This window comes from Eulemur rufifrons, chromosome 9 (assembly GCF_041146395.1).
Source record: "Eulemur rufifrons isolate Redbay chromosome 9, OSU_ERuf_1, whole genome shotgun sequence".
Classification (NCBI taxonomy): domain Eukaryota; kingdom Metazoa; phylum Chordata; class Mammalia; order Primates; family Lemuridae; genus Eulemur; species Eulemur rufifrons.
The window spans coordinates 9622173-9639301 of record NC_090991.1 but is presented as its reverse complement, the minus strand read 5'-3'; the positions used below and the strand labels follow the sequence as shown (position 1 = coordinate 9639301).

Sequence of the window (17129 nt, the reverse complement as noted above, 5' to 3'; positions counted from 1 at the left end):
CAAAACCGGCACCCACACCCAGCAGAGAACCACACGAGGCACTCTTTAGCTAGACGGGCAAACAGTAAGCAGTAGCATCCATGCCAGGTAGCACATGCTCTCTCTGAGCAGGTACAAAGTAGCATCTTGCACCAAATAATCCAAACAAAGTGGAAGATGAGGCCTGGGGAGTCACCAGCGGGACATATGCCAAGGGCTGCCTCAGCCATAAAAACCAAAAATAAGTGAGAGTCAGCTCCCAAAGGGACCAGAAACAAGCCCAGCAGCGCACTGCTGCCCTTTCAGCCACTTGGCCCACACTCTCCTGGACCGAAAGCAGTGGTGAGGTCTGGTGAGTGACACGTGGGCCCCTGTAGTTAGGGCCCCTCCTCCAGCCATCAGCTGACAGAACAGTCTGGACCAGAGGAGCCCAGGGTGTTCGGCTGCAGAGGCACCGAGAAACCACTGGGGAGCCGGCTCCAAACGTCATCTGTGCTTCAACCGGAGCAGCTCCGCGTGTTGCGTTTTAGATTTGGGGTTCCTGTATAAACAAAGAGGTCTGCTAAATGCTGAAGCCTGTGATCTAATCCAGTCCTTCCAATGACGGCCGGGAAAGCAGCGGGGATCGCTGCACGTCGGTGAGAGACCTGTGAGCCGTCTCCTCGGCGCTCTGCCGGCGCCGCTGTGCACAGCACCCACTGCAAGCTCGGGGAGTCGCCTTAGGACAAAATCTCCAGAACTAATAGATTTCCTGCCTGTCTGTTAACAGAGGAAATGTTTGAAAACGTGTCCCACTCAATGTTCTCAATCACTTAGGATTTTGATTCACTTACTTATGGCTTTAAAACTATAAAGTACTGCCTGCTTATGCCGTCACAAGCCAGCAGTGCTCGGCCCCTGACCTATTCACTCAGACTCCGGGTTACACATTCCTCAACTGCCCACCTGGTGTCTTACTACCAAACATCTGGCACCTTCTCTCACTTGCTAGCATTAACCTGAGGGATGAGGAGAGAAGCCAGATCCAAGTTACGTCTAATCCCAGAACAACATTTGCCATGAAGGGCAGCACAGCTGGAGGACTGGCTCCCAGAGCCACCCCAGGTCCTCCATGACCTTGAAAGCTCCTCCCTCAAAGTCCTGGTCCTTCCTCCCTGATTTTCACATGGGGCCCGGGCCCTTCTCCGGCCGCTCCTGGAAATCACAGCCAAAACTAGAAACCGGCACCGAGAGCCAGCACGACAGCTCTGCTCGGGGCGTAACACATCCCCCGAGGCCACCTGACTCTTCTGCGTCCCATCCCACAGCTGCTGTCCACTGCATGGACCAAGTCAGGGCAGAAGTGACACGCGAACCTGGCTCCAGCTCTGCTCTCACAGACGGCAGGAACCCAATAAAGCAACTTCAATCATTTTTTTCTGTGAAATTTATTGTTTCCACATTAAAAGACTTTTTTTGAGGGGAAGTATTTGTTTTTAACCACATGATGATCCTATACAGCTGCCCAGAGTAGGACACCATCATAAGTCATTAACATGCCATATGAGTTCTGAATAAATAAAAGCTACAAAGCCCAAGTTATATACAAATATCTTAGGCAATAATGTTTACAAACCTATGTACAAGAAAACAAATGTAAACAGTAAATGCAGCATGAGAGTAATCACAGGGTGCACAGGGACGACCGCTTTTGGTCAGTCTGCCCCCAGGCGCTGGCACCAGCCAGCCCTGGAATCAGGCCGCTCAACCCTTCCTAACACAACTGGACGGCCCTCAGAAAAGAAAACAAAAATGCTCTGAAGATGTCACTGAACTGAAGGACCAGGAAGCTGGCGAGAGGTTGCCCCCCCTTCCTCTGAGTCCGAGGCACCCGGAGGAGGAGACAGCACAGAGGCTCAGCCTGTGTGTGTCCAGGCCCCACGGGCTCCTGCCATCTGGGGCTCCGAAGGGCACTTCGCTGCTCTGGGAGGCAAGTGCGTGGAACGGTAACTGCCTAAGTAAAATCAGAAGGTGCAGAAAATGTTCCCTAATTCAGTAACCTTCCTGACTCTGCCAGAAACAGGCCCAGACTGTGAGGGGTGGAGCTGGGGGACACATGATCGTGAGCACTGAGATGCTTGGGTGGAAGCACAGGGGGAGGGCATACATCGACCTGATTTGGGGGAGAACTTCTAGAAGATCTGCAATGTCCTAAACACAACTAAATCCTATCAGTACAGCAGAGTGGGAGCTATGAGGCAGGTGAGATGAATGGGTACTTCTGCATCCAGTGACCAAGTAATACACGTATGTATCACCTTGTGACCCACAAAAGTGCAATCATGTGAAACCAACGGCACTACGGCGAGAAGAGAAAATAGCCAGTATTGATATCGCGCAGAGTCCTGGGGCTGGGCAGGGCCCAGCAGCCGCCACTGCATGCAGCCTGCCCTCTGCCAGCCGTGGGGAGGCAGACGGAGGGGCACAGGGCTGGGCCCAGGCACCGAGGGGCGAGGTGTGGGTGTCCTGGGGTGTTGCAGGAGGGCAGGAGCCCCCACCTGGAGGCCGGGCACTCACACACTGAGAGGCAGCATCCCCGGTGCTGACGACGGCCGCGAGGAGCCCAGACCAGGAGGAGGAGGAGCTGGGTCAAAGCCGTTTACTGCCCTGTGCGGGTGACCAGAGCAGGGAAGGGAAGAAAGGCGGAAAGAAAAAGAAACTGTTATTTAAAATCACTGTACACACAACAACGAATTCATTCGCTTTCTAAAACTATTCTTCCTGGCCCACGGCAGGGCCCTGATGGCCCTGGGGGCAGTGGCTGCCTAGAAAGCACGGGTTGGTTAGAGAATTGAGAATTCCCTAGTCCTGGGGAACCGAGACCACGTGACCCTTCCTGGCAATGGCATCACACTGGCCGCTGCTGCTGCTGCTGCTGCGGCCCTGATTTTTCCCGTAGAGCAAGTCTAAATGTCTGGCAATAGGGAACTAGTTAACTAATGGTACAACTAAACAATGCAGTATTATACAGCCATTAAAAACACATTCCACAGTTTCTTAATAGCATAGGAAAATACTAAGAATGTAATTAATACTAAGTGGAAAAAAGAAGCAGATTACCAAACTATGTATGTTTAATGATGTGAAAGAAAAAAAGCAAATGGTATATATTCTAGATTCTAGACTATAGCCCATTATATAGATAGACATTACTATCTATGAAGCTAAATATAAAACACACATACTACATATACACACATATATATGTACATAGAATCATATATATCATAAAAATAAAATTTAACAAGTTACTTTTCTTCCCTCTGGGTTGTGGTTAAATTTTGTTTACTACTTTATACTTTTTTGTTATTTTTTCCAAATCTCCTACAACATACATGAATATCTTAACAAGAGGGAGAAAAGTAACATCTTAAAAATTGTTTAGCAAGCAAAGCTTTTCTCTGCAGAGTCGTGTGCAGGCAGCGCAGCCCAGCAAGGAGCCCACAGCCAGAACCCAGCGCCCGGAGAGCCCCGGCCCTGCCCACCTGGCAGCGCAGCCACGGGTAGCAGCGAGGGAGTAGGGGAGTGGAGACCTGGAACCCCTGTCAGGAGGCCAATTCAGCCTTTCCATCTTCTCAAACTTCCTAGGAATATTTGTCCCGCTAACAATTTGGGAGACTCAGCCAACCCCAACAAGGGCTACACTGCAGCACACCTGCCCACCACTGTCCCTCCACCTACTCCTCAGAGGGGTCCAGGGAGCTGAATATAGACTCATGGAGAGAGGTACTCTTCAAAAACAAACAAAACAAAAAAAGCCTGCAGACACATATTTCCTGCACAGACAACTGAAGAGGTGAGCGTAACCTCAGAGAAACAGGCGTGCAAATAGACTTGACAACCCTGTCTACTCTGAAGAAACAGACATCATGTATAAAGAAACTAAACTCCGAGTATATATGTGGAGTTTGAAATCAAGCCACGCACACAGAGACCGAGAGCAACAGGAAGGAGGCTCTGACAAATGTCATTTCTCTCTGTTGTACACTGTCCTGGATTTTCCCTTTCCTCTCTGGGCTGGGAGAGGTCTGATTTTCTAGCTTCATCGCACTGGAAAGCTTTACGCTACCCATCCCCTTCTCCCAAGGCTACATGCCTGTGCCTCTTCTGGGGCCAAGGGCCATGTCCTATTTGCCACTCTAGTCCTCATATAATTAGCTCCATCTGTCATTTGTCTGCCTAGTCCCAAAGTCTCTGATACCTGCTTCTCCTACCAACCTCAGGTAGGACTAGGCAGGCCCCACAAATGGCCTCAGCTTTCAACACGTGAACCTCAGGTTCCCAGCCTCACAGATCACAGTAGCAGGGCAAGTCCCCAAACTTGTACTGTAGACAGCCCCCAACTCGGTAGAAAAGGAGCACTGTTGGTTGTTAGGAAGAATCTGGCACCTGGTCCACAGAAACGTGCAAAAGCAGCAACCAGGAGGATGGATCCATGTGTGGGTTTAGGGCTAGGACGCCAACATTTTCAAGTTAGATGGACCTTTAAGGAACATCAGGTTCCTCCCCCTTGTTGCACTGCTAAGGAAACCAAGGCAAGAGAAGGCCTAGGCATTAACCTGAGCTCAACCAGCCACACATCAATGGGGAAGTCAGGCCCACGACCTCTTCCAAATGCCCAGCCATCATCCTTTCCTAGTCGCCTCCGGTCAGGGCCACGTGATAATCCCCGGCAAGCAAGCGTCCTGGGGCTGCCGGTGCAGTCCAGGATGTAAAGGGAGAACAGTGGTGAGGTAAGGAAATGGGACTCTTGATTTGAAGGTGGGTGGAGCAGAGAGAGAAAGACAATTCCGCCAGGGTCCCACCTAGCATGTCTCTTCTAAGTCAAGAAGTGGGATAAACACCAGAGGGAGATTATGGGTCTGGTGAGGTCCTTTTGGAGGCATGCAAAGTTGCACAATGGGGAAAGGCTTCCGAGAGAAGAGATACCTCTATACTCACCATGTTTGGTTTCAGGGAGCAGCAAAAGAGCCAAAAGGAAATGTCCCAGTGGACAACACAGGACTGAAGGAAGAGGGAACGGGCAGGAATGGAGATAACAGGTCTGGGACTCATGTGTAAAAAAGGTTCCAGAGGCTATGACATTTCATGATCTTACCACCAAAGGCTAGTTAAGTAGTCTGAAAAATAGAGAATCCAGCTATGAAAAGGTGTGAAGGTCAGTTGTAAAATGGCAATGGAAGACATGAAAGGGGGAAGAACCAATCAATGCACGCTTAAGAAGCTGGTCAGGACAATCAATGTAACGCAAAGGATGGAAACACATCTGTCCAAGATACAAGGAAGGGTGCACCTCAGAAGGCAGGCGAGGAAAAGACAAGAGTGGGTGAGCGCTAATTCAGAAGAGCCCGCAGGCACATACTCCAGACCCATCTCCCTACTTCAGTGGGAATCATGGGCTCAGAGCAGCTCCAGTCCTCGGCTCAGGCTTTGCTAACTGAAAAGCAGTTCCGAAACGTACGGGAGATCTTACACATGTCCCCATCTACTATTCCAATTTAATTTAGGAACACAAGCATGAGCATGGAGGTGAGGGAGTGCCATACTCAAGGCTCCATTATCATTAGTGCCTAATTTGAGTAAACAGAAGCAACCGGGTCACGGGAAGAACTCCAGTCCCAGGGACAGTCCAGCGTGGTCCCAGAGCCCAGCAGTGGACCTTACCCAACTCCAGACTCAGACACCACCTGCAGTGCCCCACCCCATGTCAGAGAGCCACCCGGCACACTAGTCACAGCTGCCCCAGGACCACTGCAACTAATTTGTTCTTGTTTTACACAGCTGAATTAATAATAATAGTATCTAGTCAAGTCAAACAGGCTCTTGAAAGCTCACTCATGGGCTATAAGTTGGTTAAAGCTGAGTCAGCCACATGCAGTTAGTAAAACCAGTTAATGTGTCTTCCACCACACACCATGATTAAGAAAGAATGAAAAAGAACACAGCAAACAAATTCAGTTACCCATGAACAACGTGGGAAATATGACTTTTTCTTGCCTAATAAAAAAAAGGAAAAAACATTAAACAGTAATACAATACTATTTTCACATCGTGCCCTAAAATTACTCCATGCCCACCTACACACAACCCAAAAGAAATCAGACTGGCTTACAAAAACAGGGCAAGTGATCCATAAGAAACTACTAAATAAAAGTTATGGGGAAAAAAGAATGTTTTTGACAGAATCCAAGTGACCATAGCACACAAGAAATCTGTATCTTCTAGACGGGTGATATAAAGGCTATTATTGGCCGGAGGAACCAGAGCAACACCTGGGAAGTAGGCACAGCAACCCACCTCTAAGGGCCTGCCAGAAGTGATCGCAGGCTAGATAAAATCCTGATTCCAAGAAACCGGCAAACAACCAGAATGTACAAAGCATTTTTAAATCCCATAAAGCAATATACCTAGTTAAGCTCTAACTGCATCTGAAGATTGGGAGGGCAGTGGGAAGGTGGCCACACAATGTACACCCACACAATGAACATGCCCACAAATCTACTTTGATTAACTCTTTCCCCCAAACAATCCTCCTATAGGTTTCTGGCAGCACGAGTAAGCGACAGTGTCAGTGCTGCAGAAAGACTCCTCAGGAGCGAGAGGGGAGGGGCAAGCAAGTGCTAGAGCCAAAGGCCTTTTTTTCAAATGGGGAGCTTTTTCTCATGCTAAAACTACAAGCCACAATTCTACACTTCTATAAAGGCTGGGCTTTCTTGTTTTAACCTGCCAGACTGTATAACAGATCTGGGAATTGTAATATTTCCCCCCTTCCTTTTGTAGCTGGTAATACCATCTTGGTTTTTATCTAGTCAATAGGTCAGCAAGAAGAAAGGCCAGAGATAAAACGCCAGGCAGGCCAGAAGGAAGCCAGAATCAAAGCAAAGCAGCAAGGAAGTGAAAACACAACAAAGCCCACAAGAGAGTTATCCTTAGGAATAGGCAACTAGACAATGATAACTCCTCAAGCAATAGTAGGTTAATATTTCAGTGTGCACATATAATCCATTTATCACATAAGCTAAACACTTGCGCAAGCGCCAGCCCAGAAGAGCATATTTAATTCTTAATAGAAACAGTACAAAATAAAATTTGTACAATTTAAAACCAAAATTAAGTATCATCGGTAACTATGTCTATGGGAAAGCACACTTCCAGGTTCAGGTCAGGAGCCTGCACCCGCATCTAGGATGCTCCTCAAGGGAGTCAGAGCGCCCAAGAACCACACCTGGTTTCAGCTTACACTGACTCCCCTGCACCTCCCTAAGGGCTGGTTCGCTCCGGGCAATCCCTGCCCTGGTGCTCTGCTTCAGGAGCAGTAAGTCTGAACGGATGGTGTCATCCCTCCCTCATTGTGACTGTCCTTAGGACTTTCCAGACCCAAAGGCATCTGTCCAACCAATCCATTTATGACTCATGCCTGTTCTCACATCATAAGGTGCCCGAGGCCTGCCAAGAAATATGATTACAGCTGGGCGCGGTGGCTCACGCCTGTAATCCTAGCACTCTGGGAGGCCGAGGTGGGCGGATCGTTTGAGCTCAGGAGTTCGAGACCAGCCTGAGCAAGAGCGAGACCCCATCTCTACTAAAAATAGAAAGAAATTATATGGACAGCTAAAATATATATAGAAAAAATTAGCCGGGCATGGTGGCACATGCCTGTAGTCCCAGCTACTCGGGAGGCTGAGGCAGGAGGATTGCTTAAGCCCAGGAGTTTGAGGTTACTGTGAGCTAGGCTGACACCACGGCACTCACTCTACCCAGGGCAACAGAGCGAGACTCTGTCTCAAAAAAAAAAAAAAAAAAAAGAAATATGATTACAGAGATACTAGTAACTACTATACTGGAGGTAATTACAAGTTGCAGGAAAAACGATGAGGCACTGTTTCTCAACACTCATGACTACCACCCTCAAACTTTCTCCATATCATTTGGGGAAAATGGCTACTGTCATGTAAAAATATCTATCCGTTCCATTTACCATTACAGTACAAAAACAGGGGCACTCCTCAAACTTGCCTGAAAATTCCTAAGGCTGGAAAATCAATTTTATACTTACCCCATCTGAGAAGCCCCAGTGGGCAGATTAAAGTTCTGATTTGTATACTGGTATTTTAGAATGTGCTTTTAATAGAATGTCCTTAATGAAATATGTATACAAGGTAGACAGCAAGACTCTTTTTAGAGTGGACTATGTATCAAATCAGGTCCTCCATAAATGTGCCACAATTATTGGAGACAGCAGAAAATACAAGCTCCTTTAAGAAATTATGAAAATTTCTAGAGTTGTGCCTGCATTGTTTTCACAGAAAAACAAGATCGAACTGCCTCTATGACTCAGACACAGTGGCAAGGAACCATGGACGCCTCAGCTGGCTATTCCAATAACAACTACCTTAGGTAACCCGGTCGGCATTCCCAGACCACAGGTCCTAAACTAGTTACCTCCATTAAGGCATACACAGGCAAGAGGATAGCCACAGAGTATTTTAAAAAATAATAATACATTGAGGTAGAACAATATATATTGACATAGAAAGTCATGATAGGCGTGTTGCAGAGCAATATTTAAAATATAATCCCATAAAGTGTGGCAAAAAGCTTATAGCAGGTTTCGATCATAAAAATATGATTTTACATGCCTAAGAGTAACTACAAGGAATGCAAAAATAATGTGAAAGCAAAAAACATTCACTTTCGGGCTGGGCGCGGTGGCTCACGCCTGTAATCCTAGCACTCCGGGAGGCCGAGGTGGGTGGATCACTCGAGGTCAGGAGTTTGAGACCAGCCTGAGCAAGAGCGAGACCCCGTCTCTACTAAAAATAGAAAGAAATTATCTGGACAACTAAAATATATATAGAAAAAAATTAGCCGGGCATGGTGGCACATGCCTGTAGTCCCAGCTACTTGGGAGGCTGAGGCAGTAGGATCACTTAAGCCCAGGAGTTTGAGGTTGCTGTGAGCTAGGCTGATGCCACAGCACTCACTCTAGCCCGGGCAACAAAGCAAGACTCTGTCTCAAAAAAAAAAAAACATTCACTTTCTACTTCATATACCCATACTTCTATACAAACTGACATTTTTTGTATTAAGGATATATCACTGCTTCAATCTTAAGATAATTTCTATTTTAAATTTTAGTCCCCCCAGAATGTCTTCCCTTCATACAAAAGTTGTTATCTCCTAAACTGTATTGGATCCAGTGCCTAAATACATCAGGGCTTTATGTTCAGACAGGAGGTTTACAGTAGAATTTGTATATACATAAATACAGTGTTCTCTTTTATCCTTACAAAATATTTGCTAAGAAAGTCTACCAGCCTATAAGCCCCTTGAGAACAGGGACTGACAGTCATCTTGACTCTCCAGAGCCCAGCGCTGCCGCCCGTCAGGAGTCTACTTCCCAGGACAGAGCTTCAGACTCAGGGTTCCCAGGGCAACAGACCCCGTGAGGACTAGAAAGCAGCAACACATTTCACGTACCCTAAGATTAGAACAGTAACAGGTTTCGTGTAGGTTTATCAAACTGAGTTTACCTTTGCAAGGCTTCAGGTAAGCTCGCTATTAACCTGCAACTGTATCACCACTCAACAAATTATCACTGAAAACATGTAGGACTTACCCTTTGTCGAAGAAAGACGTGTGCCCTGATCGAGAGAACTTTGTGCCGTTGCCATTCAAAACCCCACAGTTAACATTCCCTGAAATATAGGATTTTCGTGATGCTTGGTCCTTTGCAAAATTCCTGCAAGCTGCTAATTTGGATTCTAAAGCCTACAAAGGGAAGAAGGAATGATTTGGTTGTCAAAACAGTAGCTGTGCATAAAAATTTACATTTCAAACCATTTCTATTTCAAGCCTCAAACCTTACTCTCTGTTGATAATGGTGGTTAGTTAAGCCACAATCAATCACCTTTCTAATAAAAAGAGGAAATGTTTATGCTGACTCCCTTTCTAATGAGCTCAGAGTATTTTATTCATTCCTCTCAGTATTACTGACGGATGTAGATATAATCCTCCCCTGACAACTTAGAAAAACATGGCACAGGTAGGTACAGACAGATCCCAGGTCTCTTGACCCTATCCATTGTTTGTTTCTCAATTGTAGACTGACTGTTAGTTGGTATTGGGGGGTGTGTGTGTGTGTCTTTGGGGAGCAAGCACTATAAAGAATGGAAGCGGGGGAGGAAGGGGGGAAAAGCCTATCGGATACAATGAACACTATTCGGGTGATGGGCAAACTAAAAGCCCCAACTTAAGCATTATAAACGGTACCCATGTAACAAAAGCATTTGTACCCCCTTAATATTTTCAAATTTAAAAAAAATTTAAAAATTAAAAAAATTCGAAAATATCACTTGAGAATTTATAATGCAGCCAATTAATTCTCTAGGTTCTTCAGTTTAGTTTTTTTCACTGCATCAGAATGGATAAGAGCATTTACAACGCTTCACATGAAATCTGAAATTTAATGCTATTTTGTTTCTGAGAGCACACTGTAAAATGTTTAATACCCTTTGTCTATAATTAAATAATTCACCTGCAGATGACACTGGCCCTTTATTGTCTACCTCTACATCACGTACCTTGCTTTGCATCTGCCAACACCTGGCAAGTGCCGGGCTCTACCAACAGACAGATGACATGAAGAGGAGTTTCATCTATTTCTGCACACAGATATCTCCAACCCCCTCTTTCCCACAAACACTTTGACCAAATCAAACCCCTTCCCCCAAAAAGGGAAATATAATCCATGGCAAAAAAAAAAAAAATACAGTTCATTTCTATTATCCATGACACTAAAGGATTGGGAATGCATAAATTAAATCCACAGATAACATATACTTCACTTTGAGAATCCATTCGGACCTCCTCCCCTCATAATTTCAATAAGAACTGTTAAGAAACAGCAACAAAAACAGACTGAAACTTCTTTTCCTTCTCCATCTTTCCTGAGACAAAAGTACAGTGAGCTAGTAAAATAATGACAGAAATAAAGAAGAGAGATAACGACCTTGTAGGATAGACTCCAAATAAACATTATTCAGTAACTTATTAAATGCACACATACACAGTAGAAATTGAGAGCCATTAATTCCCTATATTTAAGACACTTGTTCATTCATTCAAGTATTTGCTGAGCATCTATCACATAGCAGGCACAAGTTATGTTTCAGGATCAGTGAGACATCCAAGTGCAAGCACTAGGTCTTTGCAGGAGAAAAGGGTGGTCTAGAGATTAAGATTCGGAAGATAGCCACACCCAGTGGTAGATGAAACCACCGTTGTAAATAATAAGATCAGAAAATTAAGGACAAAACTCTTGAGTAAAACCAACACTGAAAGGGTGGGCAGATAAAGACCCAATAAGATGACTAAGAGGAATGGACAGAAAGGGGGAAGCAGACATGAAACAGCATCACCGTTGTAAATAATAAGATCACAAAATTAAGGACAGAACTCTTGAGTAAAACCAACACTGAAAGGGTGGGCAGATAAAGACCAAAAAGATGACTAAGAGGAATGGACAGAAAGGGGGAAGCAGACATGAAACAGCATCAGAGAAGCAGAGGAAAGAGAACATTTAAAAAAAAAAAAAAAAAAAAAAAAAAATGGCCGGGAGCGGTGGCTCACACCTGTAATCCTAGTACTCTGGGAGGCCGAGGCGGGAGGATCGCTCGAGGTCAGGAATTCGAAACCAGCCTGAGCAAGAGCGAGACCCCTTCTCTTCTAAAAATAGAAAGAAATGATCTGGACAGCTAAAAATATATATAGAAAAAAATTAGCCGGGCATGGTGGCACATGCCTGTAGTCCCAGCTACTCGGGAGGCTGAGGCAAAAGGATTGCTTGAGCCCAGGAGTTTGAGGTTGCTGTGAGCTACGCTGATGCCATGGCACTCTAGCCCAGGCAACAGAGCAAGACTCTGTCTCAAAAAAAAAAAAAAAAAAAAAACAGGTCAGTGTTGAATGTTTCAAGTAAAATCAGGACAGAACAGCATCCAATGGATGACAGCACTGAGATCACCAGCGAGCAGTCTCAGCGGCATGAGCAAGGAACAGAGCCCAGACTAGAACGTCCGGGGAGTGCATATGCAGTCAAAATGCTAACAGTAAATGGAGACGTGCTTTCAAAAAGCTTGGCTGTGAAGGGAAGAGAGAAACAGGGTGGCGGCTAAAGAGAGATACAGGTCAAAAGAATAGCTTTTACTTTGCTATTTAAAATTTTAAAAAATTATGTAACATATAATACACAAATATTACATAGAAAGTATATATGTATAATATATAATGTGTAATACATAAATATTAATGTAGATAGCAAAAGGCTGAAGATACAGGACAAATAAAGATGAAAAGGAATGGAATCCAAAGCACAGATGGACAAAATTGCCCATGGGCAGAAATATGACACTTTTACCACTGAAACAAAAAGAAAGAATGGCTACAAACAGAGGTAATAATAGGAGGATAATAATGGAAAGTGAGAAAAGAAGTCAAAGAAGTTTAAAGCAGATGGCCTTGATTTCTCTGTGCAGAGGACGCACGCATGGAGAAAGGGCTTCCGGTTCCAGTCAGTGGACAAAGTCGCGTAAAGAAGTATAAAAGCATGGATGGGCTGGCAGGTAACAGCAGACCAAAAGTTCTGATGACATCTTAGAAGACAGACTGTCAGCTGAATAGGTATGCAATGACACCAAATTAAACCTTCATGCACCGCTTCTGAATAAAGTACTTAAGCAAAACAAACACAGAACAAAGGGAGACAACATGGAGTTGAGACACAGGCAGAACTAACCCGAGACTGCAATGCAGAGAAATTCAGGGCTAACAGCCGTAATCCAGTCCTAGAAGCATGTCAGGGCATTCGCAAAAAGTGTGAATAAGCAGCAGGAATACATAACAGACATAGTAAAGAAAATGTACATTTCCTTTACACACAAGAAAGATATTTAGAAATGCTGGGAAAAAGAAAAAGGCATACAAGTCAGCTATGATACAAACATAATTTTCAGTAAATGCTAAAGAACAAAATGCTTTAAATATCTGTTGAGTGGCCCAAATATAAAGATGCACCCAAGAGCCCAGCTTCTCCTCTGTGATTGTGTGATAAGTAATATATATATACATGGGCATCGTTGTAAAAGCTGCTTGACTAATTTTCAATTTTTAGAGCCAACCACTAGAGCACTCACAACCAGTAAGGGCTCAAGAGGGGAAAAAAAGGGGTGGTAAGAGATGTTGGCGAGAAAAGTAGGGAGTTAAGATACAGCCTAATAAACTCAGAAACAGAGGTTTAAGACAAGATATTTAAAGTTATAAGAATGACCAACAGAAGAACAAAAAATAAAAGTAAAAAACTGGGAGGAGGTGAAATAAATTATTCATCTCTGGTTAAAGTTGATTAAACCAATATACAAAAATATAAGCACATTATTTTGAATTACAGAGGTAAATATCACAACTCTTACAACAAACAGGATATATAAAAAATGGTTATATTGGGAGTGAGGATCATTCTATGTACTGTATGAATGACTTGTGCACATTACTTTTTATAGTAACTTTAAAATGTAGATTTAGAGTTAATGCGATGGTTAGAAACTAATATGTTTTATGAGCTAGAGAAGGCAAACATAGGACCTTGTGTCTTGGGCTGCCATTTCTTTTTTAGATAAGTATAATGCAATTTCTGATTTTTTCAGAGTATCTCACACAAAAAGTAAGTGAAGGGGCGGTAGATAATGAAAAGTCGCACAGGTTGATTACTTAAAAAAAGAGAGGTAAAAGTCACCGAGAGAAATAGGAAAGGGAGTTAATGCCAGAAATGCTAACTTTATAGTGGCATAAATCCACACGTTCTATAATTGTTTCTAGTAACCCAGTTGCTTGGCTGATCCAGATTGCAGGTCTCCTTTATGGTCAAAGAGACCATGAAGTTAACAGTGACAGTCAGTGATCTGTGAGACACTGAGGAAGGACGTGAAAGCAAGAGATGGCTGATAAAAACAAACAAAAAAATGGAGTACTGCTCTTGATAAGGTCAAAGAGTAGTATTATAGAGAGTAAAAAACTGATTAAGCAGAAAACCAAGTTTAATATTTCAAAAGCCAAACTATTCTGGAATGCAAGGCTCAAGCCAAGGAGAAGGCACTGAAGTTGAGGTGGTCAGGGAACAGTAAGACGGGCAAGACTAAGAGTAGAAAGCAATGCCACAAGCCAAATGTTAGAGTCCCACAAAACTCAAGAGGGAATGACCAGGAGGATGTTAGCAGCAAAAACAAGACTAGAGGTGATAGAAGACACACAGCAAGACTTCGAGGACGCATTTTAGACAAGGAGGGAGGCATCGTGCTGTAGAAAAAGCAATGGGGAGCAGGAAGAATGCCCAAGTGGCAACCTCAGAGCTCAGGGCACGGGCCCTTCTACAGGGACACTGGCAAGCCCAGCCCTGAAGGTGTCACCTGGACTAGCCTATGCTGGTCACCAGATGCTTCTGCTTCTCGCTTCACTACAGCCTTTACCGCAGGAAGGTATCCTTTCTTGTTCCTCCCTCACTCCAAATTAAGAAATAATTTGATACCTCAGCAGTGGAAACACCTAGTGATAAATAATTAAGCGCTTACCCCTACTTTCCGTAAGAGATCTCCAACGATGTTTAGTGCTGATATTCTAGCAGAAGGAGTGAGTGGACTGGTACCAAAACCATTTGGTATAGCTAGAGAAAAATAAAAGGTGAGTGATTACAATTGCTGTTCCCTTTACATTCAAGTCTTGTTGATATTACAAAGTAGTGTACATTCAACACAGTATCAAAATATGGTTTCAAACTACGGATAAAGTAGAGTGGAGATACCATAAACAGGTTTAACTCTTCTCCAGTTGATGAAGATTTAGAATATCCAATTTTTCATCACTACAAATAATGCTACAAGAACATATACCCTTAAACATCAAGTGCTTCTAGAGATGAGATTCCTAAAAATAGAATTGCTAGGTTACAGCATATATCTATTTTTTTCACGTTAACGGACACTGCCAAAATGCCCCCTAAAAAGGCTGTGCCAATATCAGCAATCTGTATGGTGGTATCCTCAATAAAATTAGATATTATCTCTGCTTTGGGCAATCTGATAGTCATATTGTTTTAATTTCTATTTCCATAACAACTAGTCATTGGAATCTCCTCTTCTGAAAATCATGTTTATTCTCTGCACTTTTTCCTACTGAGTTGTCTTTCTTTTTGTGAATGTGCAATGGCTCTATCCATTACAGGTATTCACCCATTCTCTTATGTATGTCGTATCTCTCAGTGTAACATTTATCTTTCAAATTTTGTTTTAAATTAAGTTTTGGTAGGGGAACTTTTGGCTTCCCCATCTCAATATCATAATGTTCCCCATATTTTCTCCTAGTATTTTTCTAATTTTTTTTTTTACATTTAGAACATTTAATTCACTTGGAATTTATAGTTATCTATGATATAAGGTAGATATCTAAACTTTTTTCTTCCAAATGGAAAGCCAATTTTCCTAACACCATTTAGTGAAGACCCCTCATATCTGCAATGGCACTACAATCATAAACTGAATTCCCTAAATATATGAATATAGTTCATGTCCACTGAATTAGTTTATTCCACTAGAAGTAGTATGCTACTTTAATTATTATAGGGTTAAAATATATTTTGGTAGCTCAAAGGGCAAAGGCCCTTCTTGTAATTAGCCTACTTCAAACTTTTCTTGGCTATTCTTGTACATTTACTATTCTAGAATACTTTAATATCAACTTGTCAATTTTTAAAATCCTGTTAGGGTTTTTATTAGAAGTTGCAATTATAGAGTAATTTGGGGAGAATGGATATTGCAACAAAGTTGTCTTCCCATTCAGAACCATAGTATTTACCCTGATATTTACTCACATCTTTCAAACTTGGTAAAAGTTTTCAGTTGTGCACATTTATTTTTGAGAGCTATATGGCATGATGATTAAGAGCTCTTGAGCTAAACAGCTGTACACAAATTTAATCAGGCCATTTAGTAATGGTGTGACCTTGGTTAAGTTACCCATATGTAAAAGGGGGCAAACAGCACTTACCTCATAAAGTTTTTATGAAGCTTAAATTAGTTAATATACTTTTTAAATGTCTACACACAGTAAATGCTCAATAAAAGTTAGCTATTATTTTTATTTGTTTGTTTTCTACAGAGTGCTAATCAACAACTAAAAGTTTTGTGTGTTTGTTGTTGTTTATTGCCCTTCTCCTCTAGAATATAATCTTATAGAAGGTAGAGACTGTGTCTTACTCACCACTATGCTCCCAGCATCTAGAATAATGCATGGCGTAAACAGGTGCTCAATGTGGTATCAACGGCTCTACTTATCTTGGCAGGGATTTCTGGATCTCATTTTTCCCTATTCTCCTCAAGTTATGTATTTTAGGTATTATTAATTCTGTGCTTTTATAGTAAATTGCCTTAAATGCTTTTTGAAAACAGGCATTGTATAAATAAAATGCAATTAAAGACAGACCACTTCATAGAGATCAGCTCTTCAATCTTGCCACTGATTTCTCTGGTCACCTGCTTCTCACAACTTCTGTGCTTTCTTGTCATGAAATTACAGTGATCTAGTATATAGCAGCTTTTAGGTTAGTCAGTCATGCAATCAGTTCCAGTCTAAACCTGTATTTGGACAAATATAACTGCCATAGAGATGACACAGGTCATTCTGTGTCAGAGCAAGCTCTATGTCCTGTTGATGCCCCAAGTCCCTGAATGAAAACTCTAATAGGCTTCAAAAGAAAGACACCTTTGGGTGTCACCTCAACTGAGGCTTTTAACTATTCTGATTAGTGCTCAACTAAAGAATTTTCAGAACTTATCTGTGTAACTAGTAATATAAAGCAAAACTTTATTAATTCTCAAGTATAATTGTGAAATCTTCAAATATACAAGCGGTTATTCTGAAAAACTGACAGTGAGGGTTCCTGCTGACTGCTACAATCTACATATTGCTATAATCTATACATATGTCCTCAATACCAAATTTGGCACATACCACTCTACTTATGACCACACAGCATTTTCACACACTTTATCTGGTATCACCTCAGA

At 42.9% G+C, this 17129-nt stretch overlaps 1 protein-coding gene across 2 annotated transcripts in view; it reads right to left on the bottom strand.

Annotated features, from left to right (window-relative positions):
* Window positions 1–1456: 1456 nt before the first annotated feature.
* The window catches only part of NDEL1 (nudE neurodevelopment protein 1 like 1), a 33595-nt gene continuing 17922 nt past the window's right edge, over window positions 1457–17129 (bottom strand). The window contains exons 7-10 of one of the 2 annotated variants that reach the window (XM_069482046.1): window positions 14640–14731; window positions 9638–9789; window positions 5981–6015; window positions 2558–2625 (exon numbers count right to left, since the gene is read on the bottom strand). In XM_069482046.1, the coding sequence (XP_069338147.1) occupies window positions 2618–2625; window positions 5981–6015; window positions 9638–9789; window positions 14640–14731 (287 nt within the window). In that variant the 3' untranslated portion in view covers window positions 2558–2617. Of the gene's footprint in view, window positions 2626–5980; window positions 6016–9637; window positions 9790–14639; window positions 14732–17129 lie in introns of both variants that reach the window. The other variant, XM_069482045.1, reaches the window with a different exon arrangement.